A 12,730-nucleotide genomic window follows, 5' to 3' on the forward strand; every position below is an offset into this window, starting at 1 on the left:
TTCAGACATGAGAGGATGCTGAGAAGCCTCAGAGAGAGTGATGAAGTTCGCCTGCACCACAGCCTCTCAGAGTTTCCGCGGGAGAAAAGATCAGAATCAGCACCTGAAAAATGTTTGCGATGTGAACTGATCACAGCCCTGTTTCAGCAACTCGTGTCAAAAGAATCACATCAAATGAAGAACCTTTAAGTGCTCGTTCGTGCATCCGATTAGTCAAGATTGAGCAATTAGAACCCATTAATAACCAAACCCACATTAACAAATATAGGCTACTGAATAAAATAAACCCTAGCACAGGGATCCAGGATCCAGAATATGTGTTTATGTGGGTTTGATATTAATATCGACCATTGCACGTGGTCAGCAGTGTCAGTATTATTTGTGGAAATGCACAGGTGTACCTTTAATTAAAAAAAAAAAAAAAAAAAAATCGGATCGGATTTTAATTGGTGATTAAGAAGTCGTGATCGTCTTGTTAACAGTAGCCTACAGATAAAACTGAAATTAATTTAGGACGCAGAAATGTAGGTTAAACTACACGCTCGAAAAGGCTTGCAGCCGCTCTTTAGAAAAAAATTTATATACACATTTGGAAAAAAATACATAGCCTATTTGAGGGAAAAAAACGTATTTCATTCGTAATGCATTTTAAGAAAAGAGAACATAAAAAAATATCAGTGTCAAGTTTCTTGCCATCTGTGAGAGCAGCATCATATTTTATTATTGATTATGAACAGGATTATTATTTTTTGACATTTCTCTAAAAATCTTTCTTTGAGATTCATAACTCAGAAAGGATCGGATGCACATCATTTGCATTATGATATTTGTTTAAGCAGCACAATTGCATCTGAAGAGCTGAGACAATGTTGTCCTGACAAAATAACTGATAGCAGCCAGATTACACTGTCGTTAGCCTAATGTCCATTACATAAGACAATTTCTTAATAAAATAATTATATCCAACGATTATTGAGTGATTTAGAGTCGAATTCAAACAAACTGCATTTGAATTATGTCACTCATAGTTTTGTCAAGGATAAACGGTTTAAACACGTTTCTATAACATACGTTCAAAGGCGCGTCATAATACAAGAATGCAAATCACTTTATTTGTAGAATTTTACATTGTTATTAAACGAGTAAGGTCCATTCAGAATGTCCTTCAACTTGCCATAAGTAAGAACCCTTCCATGCTTCATAGTGTTTTCGTAAATGATTGAAGCGCAGGACTGAATCCACCTGCGCCGGAGCTCCGATGCGCCAAACAGCTAAACGCGCGTCTGAATAGTACCATTCAAATTTTATTCTCACTCAGATTCTAAATTTCTAAGTCAACTGGAACCGCGCAGACAAAATGTATTAGCCTTTCAATAATAAATAGCATATAATTAGTTAGAGAAATACATAGATAAACTAAACGAAAATAAATAAATATATAATTTCAAATAAACTGTTTATTCATATTTTTTAAGGTGTTCAATTTTAATCGATATGCATCTCAGTGTTACAAATAAAGAGAGCTTATCGAGTATAAAAATGAAAGAAAAAAAAAAAGTTTGTGAGGAATCTGGAAAAATATGTGGATGGACCCCCATTGTTGGCCAAAGGGAGTCCAGGGGCCTGCAATCGTATCAGCGTGTGCATAGCACAGAGAAACCAGCCCTGATGATTAATGTTCTGCTCACCATCTCTCCCTCCACAGACCCGATCCCCCTCCCATTAACATTCTGTCTTGATAAAAGCATTCAGCACAGGAACTTTACAATAGCTATACACAATGTTAAAGAGCTGTAGATATTACATATAGCTAGGGAAATCGGAAGTACTTTTACAAGTTGATGGTGTTAAGAACTCCAGAAACAAACAGATGAAGTCAATTAGATGTGTGCCACAGCCTGATCTACAAAGGGTCACCAAAACAAAACCTCCCAGTCCAGACTGACCGGACGCATATTATTCACTAATGCAATTAATAAAAATAATTTCTCTTCAACACTCAGAAACTTTAAAACAAAGACTGCAATTTGTGACAATGGGCATCAGCCACTAAACCACTCAAAGACGTTAAGCAAAACATAGTTTACACAGTAGCAAGCATTACAATCTCTGACACCAACCAAAACATTTTTTACATTCACATTCATACGCTAAAAAAATCGAATAAAAATCATGCTCACGCTCAAACACACACTTAACCGCTGCACAGAGATGAAGCAGACACAGTGTCACACTGAGTGAGAGGGACAGCATCCCACTGACCTGCTGGGACATTCTGAAAAGGAGGTTGCTGTCAGTGCTCTGCTGTGTCCATGTCCCCATGAAGCCCGGCTCGGCGCTGGCCGGTCTGGTGCTGAACTGCATGGAGCTTTCTCCTTCTCCTCCTCCTCCCCCTGCACCGCTGCTGCTGCTCCTGCTGCTGGCTCTGGCCGTGGACTCGCGTGCCCTCTCTCGATCTTGTTCTCTCCACACCACACCGCCTCTCACATCCAACTCTGTCTCCTCAGACTGCCGGCAGAGAAGAGGGGGAAGGGGGGTGGACGGGGAGCCGGAGAGAAAAGTAAGAGAAGGTGGAGGTTCAAAGAGGCAAAGGGTGACTGCTCTGTTCTTTTTTCCTCTTCTGTCCTATTCTTGCTCTCTTTTTTCTCTTTCTTTCTTTTCGTTTTCTCTCTCTCGTTGCTATCTTTTCTTGATAGAGGGGTGAAAGTGGAGGGTCTTGCCTGCCAGTAGCAGGAAGAGTGTGTTGAGTTAATTCAGGAGCAGGGCTGCACAATGCATATTTCCTCTGGGGCATGTGGTGGTAGAGGGCAGGATGAGCGGAGTGTCGGAAGTAAGGAGGGAGGAAGAGAGGGATGGGGGTGTGAATTGAAGTGAAGTGAAGGAAGGAGAGAAAAAAAGGGGATGGCAGAAAAATGGAGGAGGAGATGGTGAAGGAGAGTAGTTTTTTTTTTTTTTTTTTGTCTGAACCCCCCCACACACACACTTTTTTTTTTCTTTTTTTTTTTTATGTCAGTCAAGCTGTGTATGGGCTGTCCTCCAAACATACACGGACATATACACATACACACATTCCAAACAGAAATCAATCGTAGAGCAAACTCAGTCACCCGTAACCTGCCCTTTGAACCCCTCGCACACCTCTACATGCACAAAAACACCACTTATATTTTGCACTAAAAATATACTTTCACTCCTTGCAGGTCTATGCTCTTGTAATCAAAACCAACTATTTTCTCACTGCAAATAGTTCTCTTAAAAAGTTTCATTCAAAAAGAAAACCAAAATGACTTTAAAACTATTTTTCTAAGAGCCGAAGACAAATCGTCCCTCCCTTCTCCCCAAAAGGTGCCCTTTCTCACCAGCGTGTCCAGCGTGGTTTTCTTTCCAGCTGTGTGGAGATCAGGTGTTGGAGTGTGTCAGTTCCAAAGCAGCCCCTCCTCTCTCTCTCTTTCTCTTTCTCCTTCCCTGTCTTTCTTTCTTCAGGCCCCCTTCTCGCCTTCAGAGATGCCTGTCCTCAGTTTCCAGACTAACTCCAGCTAGAGCTGTGTCAGTGTGCATGTGCATGCAGCCGTGAGTACATGTGTGTTGTTGTGAGGTAGAGCATGTGTGTGTCGGGCCGCAGCACGTCTGAGTTAACTGCTCCTCTCTTCTTGCTGGCACTCAATGACACGGCTCTCTCTCTCCTCCACTGATCTGCTTTCCCACTGAGAGGAGAGAGAGAGAGAGAGCAGGAGGGGAAAGGGTTGTCCCTGTCTTATTACCAGCTCTCCATGCCTGATGCTTCTTCACTCCAGACCTCAGTGGGATTGAGCCACTCTCTAATACATGCACTCTCACACACGCACACGCACACACACACACACACACACACACACACACACACACACACACACACACACACACACACACACACACACACACACACACACACACACACACACACACACACACAAAAAAAACTGGCCCATCCACACAACTATTCCAAGCAAATAATGCATTTGTCAATACAATTGGACAAGCTCCAACTTCTATAATAACCTCAATGCTAAACGAAAAGACATTTCTCAGCCTTCCAATTGCCCTTTATTTTATTTTTCTTTATTTCGTTTTTATTCTTGACAGCCAGTAAACAAAAATTGTATAAAACAATACTTTTTTTAAAAAGCATTTAAAAAATAAATAAATGTATTAAGTATTTATATTGCATCACTTATGTATTGTGTCTCCACGTCTACTTTCACACCGGCAGGATTTAAAGCAGAATGTGTCACTATAACCACACTAGAGCCAGGTATTTTAAGATGGTCACACAACCATTTGATTTTTATTACAAAGTCTGATTCCTTTGTCTGTTTTTTTCTCCCCTCGTATTAAACAGCTCTAGCTAATGGTTCTATGCAATCATTCCACGCCCCCCCCCACCCCCCAAAAAAAACTCCCCCTGTGAATGCGCGCACACACACCGTCTTGTGGAGTAGTGCGGCAGAGCACATAATCATACATACTCTCCCACTCACAAACACACACACACATGCAGGGAAACCTCGAGTGGATGCTTTCAGATTTTAATTAAGAAAAAAATGAGGAAGAGGCTCCATTTTTGCCAAATTGGTCCCCGCAGCAGACAGTCTCACAAAGGTGGGGAAGAGAAAGAAAGCCCTAACATATGCACTTACAATAAGTGGCGGCATCTCTTCCTCATTGTACATGCCAAAACATTTTATATGAGAAATGTGTTGTGTAATGACGCTATTTTTTGTTATTATTGCGTGTTTTTCCTCTCATACTTTTTTCTTCCAGCACTTCTCCTGACGTCAGCTGTTCAAATTATAGTCTTTGACAATGCGAGTATGTCTGAAGAAGATGTCACCGTGATCTCCCTTCTATGAGACAGAAAGAAAGGGAATTAACTTTTCTCCCTTTCGCTACATTAAATGGCTTCTCGTATGTAGAAAGCCACTTGAAATTTTGTGGCAATTTAAAGGAGACAGCTGTTACTGTCCGTTAAAAGCCTCTGTACAGCACTAATGGCAGCTCTGGCTAACCTTTACCTGAGTAATCTGCACAGCATTTTGTCTGATCAAATCGTGTCGTCTTCTTCTTCTTCTTTTAGATTGAATAAAAAAGGCAAGAGGAATGGTGGCAGCTGCAATGAGAACTTAATATGTTGTTTTGTTTCTTTTCCTCACCTTCTCTCTCTTTCTCTCTCTCTCTCAAGCGAAGAGTGCCTCCGCAGTAACCAAAGACGTAAAGACCGTGCATCTTTACAAGCAAATGGACACTAATGAGAGATGCTTAGCCCATTGTCACACACTTGTCCCCTCCATTTCATCTGTTCTCATAGACATTTTCTTGCTTAGTTCTAAATTGCCATGAATTGTTGTTTCTGAAAACAACACAGGCATTAATGTGTAGTAAGAATGCCTTTTAAAAACATGTAAAAAAAAAAAAAAAATTCTACCATTTATATATTCAATAACTCTAAATTCCAAGGAAATTGTTTCTTTATTTAGTCTCTATGGTCACATCTCCCATCTCAAATTCTCTTCCCCTCTTTAGTTTTCTTTCTCTCTTGAATGTGCTGGTCTCTTGATTTTCCAAGTGCAACCGAGTGTTTCAAGTCAAGCTGGCAGATCAGCTTCTGACCTCCCTATTAACAGTTGTTATTTGTGAGAGGTTTGAGAGGACTCTGACAATATTCCTTTCCCTTTTTGCTTGTTGTCCTTTTCTTTCAGTTTGTCCCGTCCTCATTCTCTCTCTCGGGAGTAAGGGTGAGCTCAGATCCTGTCAGTGGCAGCAGCAGCAGCAGTGGTAGTCAAGTAAAGCAGAGAGCCACCGTAATGGACTCCTTTATTAAAACTATTATTCTGCAAGACTTCAAATTCCCCCAAGACTAGGGCCATGTCGAAACTGATATAATTAACTAGAGGCTCAGCTACGGATCAATTACCAGACAAGCAAGTGATAGCCAAATCAATGAAAGATCATCAGCCACATTATCTGTGTTGCAACTCATTAGAGTAAAAGAGAAGAGAGCATGCTGGGAGTCCTGGGGCTGTGGCACTGCGGCAGCACAGAGGGCATTGACTTTTCCTTAGCGACCCATGTCAGTTTTTGTGTTGGGGTCTGTGACATTTTTGCAGATGTCATAAAAGGTGTCTTTATTTCTCAAGGGTCCTCCATATGGTTTTTAAGGAACTAAGAAGTGGTGAAAAGTGGACATAATGTATTTTTGCAAATGACTTGACATTGATAATAAACTTTGCCTGCACTGAGGGAAAGCTGGTAAACAACAGAGAGAGAAAAAATTGTTATCATTACATTTGAAAGTCACGTGTCTAGTGTCTGTAAAACCGCATTTTTCGATCTTAAAAATATATCTAAATTACGCCATATGCTCTCATTGACAAATGCGGAACAATTAGTTCATGCGTTCATGACCTCAAGGCTAGATTATTGTAATGCTCTACTGGGTGGTTGCCCTGCACGCTTAATAAACAAACTACAGCTGGTCCAAAATGCAGCAGCTCGAGTTCTTACCAGAACCAGGAAGTATGACCATATTAGCCCTGTTCTGTCAAAACTGCATTGGCTCCCTATTAAACATCGTATACATTTTTTGTGTGTAGTATATATTGCTGATTACTTACAAAGCACTAAAAGGTCTAGCTCCGCAGTACTTGAGCGAGCTCTTAACGCATTGTAGTCCTTCACGTCTATTGCGATCTCAAAATTCCGGCCAGTTGTTAATACCTAGAATATCAAAATCGACTGCTGGCGGTAGATCCTTTTCCTATTTAGCACCAAAACTTTGGAACAGTCTTCCTACCATTGTCCGGGAAGCAGACACACTCTGGCAGTTCAAAGCTAGATTAAAAACACATCTCTTTGACCTAGCATACACATAATACATTATAGACTTATATAATTCAATATTAGGCTGCATAGATCAGGTCAGCCGGAACCGGGAACACTTTCCATAAATCCTGATGTACTCGTTACATCATAAGAAGAATGGCATCTACGCTAATTTTAGTGTTTTTGTTTATCCCAAGGTTTTCCCACAGTCTGCCGGATCCAGGCTGTATCCAGATCTGATGAAGCCTGGACCCGATGTCATAGCGGGGTGCTAAAGTGCCAACTAGTTTCTCCTTATGGAGGATCCCTTTACCACTCTACAGATAAAGCGTTGTCAGGAAAATTCGGTTTGCGTATCTACCCCGAAGTGATAAAATTCTGTATCAAAAATGTTAAGGCCAGAAAAGTAGTTTTTTTAAGGCTTGGTTTGTAGGGAATTACAAACCTGCGCACATATATTCAAACGCGCATACCAACAGACTGAACTCGTGTGTAATATGCATGTGCACGCCATCAGCGTTCTCACAGGTTTTGCGTTTAAAGTCTGTGTAGAGTTTCCTGTTAAAATGGTGTCGTGTTAGCGGCCCCTAAGTTAATAACTAATGATCGTTGCGACGGAAGTGAATCAATCAAATTAACTTTAGCTGGAAAATAACTTTATTCAAGAACTGCTATAAAGCCAAAACAATCTCTGTTACTTTAAACTATCCTTGTATCTCTGTAAAGCCACTTTGAAACAATCTACATTGTTAAAAGCGCTATATAAATGAAGATGACTTGACTTATCTTGACTTATCCTGATACTGTTCGTTGCTCAGACTCGCTCTCCCAGTTTAAAACTAGATTAAAGACGCATCTCTTCAGCCAGGCATTCATATAATACTTTTAATCTTACAGTTAAATCCGACCTCTAGTTCATAAACGCCAGAGGAGAACTGGCCCCCGACTGAGCCTGGGTTCTCCCAAGGTTTTTTTTTTCTCCATTAGGTCACCTGATGGAGTTTTTCGGTTCCTTGCCACTGTTGCCTTTGGCTTGCTCAGTTGGGGATATTTGGGGATATTTAATTTAATTAATCAATCAACGATACTATTGATCAGCATTACCAAACGTGGACGTTCCACTAGAAACAAACATTGATGTATTGTTTTAAGTTAATACTGTGAAGCTGCTTTGATACAACCTATGTTGTGAAAAGTGCTATATAAATAAACTTGACTTGACTTGACTTGACAAGTGAATGGCAAAGTAAACCCTAATTAATTATTCATGAGGTGACATAATGATTTTTGTTCCTGTAGAGCAGGGTTCACCAATCTCGGTCCTGGAGGGCCGCTGTCCTGCAGAGTTTAGCTCCAACCAGCTCCAACACACCTGTTTGAAAGTTTCTAGTATGCCTAGTGAGACCTTGATTAGCTGGTTCAGGTGTGTTTAATTGGGGTTGGAGCTAAACTCTGCAGGACAGCGGCCCTCCAGGACCGAGATTGGTGAACCCTGCTGTAGAGGATGGTACTAACAAAATCAAGGTCATAGGTTTGATCCCCAGGGAATCCATGAACTGATTAAATGTATAGCTTGAATCTTGAATTTTACTAAGTCACTTTAGTAAAAATGCACCTGTCAAATGCATAAATGTAAATGTAATGATTTGTATGGTACTGTATTTTGATTTATGAAAATGACTTAAATGATTTAATTTGAATTCATCTGATTTTAGATTTCTTTCTTGCATTCTCTGTTTTTAGGTGTGTCAGATAAATATAATTTAATTAAAATTGATACTGACGTAATCTGTGTTAGTTACTGTACTTAATAATCCATTTGATGTTCAACAAAGACAGTTTTTTTCTTTTCTTACAAAATACAGTCTTGCATTCTGTATTGTGTTCCAGGTTTTGGCCTGTTTTGGACTAAGAATAAAAAATGAAAAATAAAAAATAAAAAAGGTAGGTAGATCAAGACAAATCTACAGTTCTTTAGAGAATTAGGAGTAACCTGTTCACAGGAAGTGAGTGTGCATCTGAATTGATTGATTCTAATCTCTCCCCTGCACAATGATGCCCACTTAATGGCATCCTTAAAGTCCTCACCTCTCTGAGCCCCTAGTAAAATTAGAGTTCACTTTTAAAACAATTGCCATAGTGCCATTTTCACATCTCACATTTAATCCACAGTGGAAAAGTGTCCAGCTCATTTAAAATGGTGAGGTAAATCTGTTAAATAAACAATGTCTGAGAGGAGATAAGGAGGATGGAGATTAGTGGCCATCCTGTCTTACAGACACATACTGTACACACAAGTGAATGAACGAGTGGGATATTAGTGCACTCTTCATGTGACTTGAAGACAGTGTCTCGATCAGATAGCAGCCAGATAGAACTGTCACTGTTCTGTTCTGCTGGAAGACGCAAAAGGGCCACAAGACATCATATGACACCATGAATAAACAACCTTTCACTTGTGTAGAGAACGAGAGAAAAAAGTGAATGTCCCCTGAACTCAAGAGCCACACGGGATCCAAATGTCATCGATTGTGCAATCACTCAGTATTCCACGTATACCATTGCGACCAGCAATAGCAATGGACTACAGTAAGTGAGAATGAAACTAAGTTGGCCAACTTAAAAATAATCACTCATAGAGCATGTGGATGTTACAGTTTTAAATAGTTAAATAGAAAATAAACTTCAACCTGCCTCACTTCTACTCATGGTACATAGGAACTGCCAATTGATGTGACTGTATTACCCATTGCCACACATCACACAATTAGCAGCATTACAGTTGCCCTGGGCTGCATTTCCCAAAAGCATTGTAAGCCTAAGTAGATCGTAGAACCATTGCCTCCGACTTAGCTCACGATGCCTTTGAGAAACGCATCCCTGGGATCAGCTGCGACTTGTCTGTATGGGCAGGTGGGGCAGGGGCATCCAAAACATAGACCTCTATATAAGCTGAATCATTAATAAATGGTAAATGTGTTCAGCATTCTGCAACAAATATTTTTTTCAGATTTTCTAGACTATTCTAGAAAAGTCGCAAAATCAGGATATATTAAAATTTAACGTATGGCTCCGGCAGGCGTGATACTAAGTGCCCCGCAGTTTTCCGATGTAAATCTGTGGTGAAAAATGGAACTGCAGCATGCTCTAATTGAGAGCCATTGGGGCAGATTTCAGACTTCACTGCTTATTTTCATGTTAGCTTGCGTAAACCTTGCTCCAGACCAAGACGATAGGTGTGTTCAACATCAGCTGCGGCTGGATGTAACTGATCGGCGAGAGTTGCAGAGTGCAGGCGGGGAGGAGCTGAAAATGGAGATGTGAAGTCAGACACTTTCTGGTTCCCATAGTGACCGCTCACATGGTGTTTGCATACTTTAAGACAGCGGAAGTGAAATAAATGCAATATTTGTCAAATACACAGACGTTTCAGATACATTGCCATTTAAGACTTTATGCACTGCTTAATACAGCATCTGTTTGTATAAGAATAAAGTTCAATATAAGCCTATACTACCTATACTATTTAAATACCAATGTAGTGGGGTCTACTTTTTTTTTTAATCAGCTTTATTTTGATAAACATGAAACAATATAACATTGCGACTACATGAAAAGAGATTTTACTGTTATAAAAAAACAGATTTGTGAACATTAGTGGAACTGAAGGTGTTCGAATAAACATGAAACACACATGATCGTTGTCATGCGGTGGATTCGGCCAATCGTGGAACAGTTGTATGGCGTCATTTTTTAGTCAAATGTCATGAGCGTGTAAGACATGCTCACGAGCACATTATGTTATTTCACGCGCGCAAAAATGAACCTTCAGCTGGCATGATAAAAGTACTCGCGCACAAATTCAACAACCGAGAGGTGTACAGGTAGCTGCGAGCGAGCGCCTGGCATACTCTCATGCTTGTACAGTGGAATCCTGCTCGCGCGCAGTGGATTTCTGCTCGCGGAGTGCTGTTTTGCTCGCGCAGTGGATTTCTGCTCGCTCAGCTGATTTCTGCTCGCTCGAGTCTACATGACTTTTGACAATTTGGGGGCGGAAACCAAGGAGGGCACTGACCCTCTTATGATTGGTCACTTTCATCATGGAAAATCTTGGGAAATCCTAACCCCGCCCACCTTCAGACGCAGCGCGAGTCACTCAGCTCGCTCTGCTACTCCGGCTATCTCTGTATATTTTAGACAACGAAATATGTGATAAAACACCATACTAACTATTTTCGTTTTCATTTAAAGAAATCTTAAACATGATAGCCACACAAATGTGGTTCAGGCAACGCGTATTGATTATATTCACTGCACATAACGTTTGCCTATTAAAAAAAAAACTAAATATAAAACACAAACCTGCCTCTTTTCGTTTTAAATATAATATAAAAACATTAAACATTTTAATATGGTCCAGGCAATATGTGCATTTGTACTAAACAACAGATTTTGCAGTAAACAACATTACAGTTTTTAAATTTTTAAATACAATTATTACAATTTAAAATGACAAAGCTCAACCCAGTCTCTTTTTGTTAAATTTCAGTTTGATCAATATTAGCCATGATAAAAGTATAAGTAAAAGGTATAAGAAGCTATACAAATAAAGCAAACAATTCAGTCAAACATACAAAGTCAGCGCTCTAGTCTAACCATACAACGATGACCGGGCGCTCGGCACTCATGTACCCCGCCTGGAACAGCCTTTCCTCGGTTATAGTCTTTCTGACGTTCGCCGCTTTCGCTGGGGTCTCTGTAGTGGTTAAACATGAGATATAATTCGTCTTGTGTATATCTAACGGGCGATTTTTGGTCTCGTGAATCTATAATTTATTCCCTGGCCATTGTGGCCAATCGTTTTGGCTGAGGGGAAGTTTCATAACTTTATAAGCTATTTAACATTACCGTTGTATGGTTTTACTAGAGCGCTGACTTTGTGTGTTTGACTGAATTGTTTGCTTTATTTGTATAGCTTCTTATACCTTTTACTTAAACTTTTATAATGGCTAATATTGATCAAACTGAAATTTAACAAAAAGAGACTGGGTTGAGTTTTGTCATTTTAAATTGTAATAATTGTATTTAAAAATTTAAAAACTGTAATGTTGTTTACTGCAAAATCTGTTGTTTAGTACAAATGCACATATTGCCTGGACCATATTAAAATGTTTAATGTTTTTATATTATATTTAAAACGAAAAGAGGCAGGTTTGTGTTTTATATTTTGTTTTGTTTTTAATAGGCAAACGTTATGTGCAGTGAATATAATCAATACGCGTTGCATGAACCACATTTGTGTGGCTATCATGTTTAAGATTTCTTTAAATGAAAACGAAAATAGTTAGTAAGGTGTTTTATCACATATTTCGTTGTCTAAAATATACAGAGATAGCCGGAGTAGCAGAGCGAGCTGAGTGACTCGCGCTGCGTCTGAAGGTGGGCGGGGTTAGGATTTCCCAAGATTTTCCATGATGAAAGTGACCAATCATAAGAGGGTCAGTGCCCTCCTTGGTTTCCGCCCCCAAATTGTCAAAAGTCATGTAGACTCGAGCGAGCAGAAATCAGCTGAGCGAGCAGAAATCCACTGCGCGAGCAAAACAGCACTCCGCGAGCAGAAATCCACTGCGCGCGAGCAGGATTCCACTGTACAAGCATGAGAGTATGCCAGGCGCTCGCTCGCAGCTACCTGTACACCTCTCGGTTGTTGAATTTGTGCGCGAGTACTTTTATCATGCCAGCTGAAGGTTCATTTTTGCGCGCGTGAAATAACATAATGTGCTCGTGAGCATGTCTTACACGCTCATGACATTTGACTAAAAAATGACGCCATACAGTTGTGTCGTCATCAGAGCTCGTGCAGCCGCTCTGG

The 12,730-nt window shown here is 40.2% G+C and overlaps 1 protein-coding gene across 5 annotated transcripts in view; it reads right to left on the reverse strand.

The window, feature by feature from the left end:
* The window catches only part of bnc2 (basonuclin zinc finger protein 2), a gene marked incomplete at its 3' end in the record, with an annotated part of 304,130 nt that overhangs the window by 214,570 nt on the left and 76,830 nt on the right, over nt 1–12,730 (reverse strand). For 3 of the 5 annotated variants that reach the window (XM_079863505.1, XM_079863508.1, XM_079863509.1), the window contains exon 2: nt 2,263–2,508. The exons of 1 other annotated variant lie outside the window; for it this stretch is intronic. In XM_079863505.1, coding sequence (XP_079719631.1) covers nt 2,263–2,508 — 246 coding nt within the window. Of the gene's footprint in view, nt 1–2,262; nt 2,509–3,359; nt 3,705–12,730 lie in introns of all 5 variants that reach the window. One more of the 5 variants, XM_079863506.1, reaches the window with a different exon arrangement.

The sequence above is a fragment of the Squalius cephalus genome (assembly GCF_949319135.1).
Source record: "Squalius cephalus genome assembly, chromosome: 2".
In the NCBI taxonomy this organism is placed as follows: Eukaryota; Metazoa; Chordata; class Actinopteri; order Cypriniformes; family Leuciscidae; genus Squalius; species Squalius cephalus.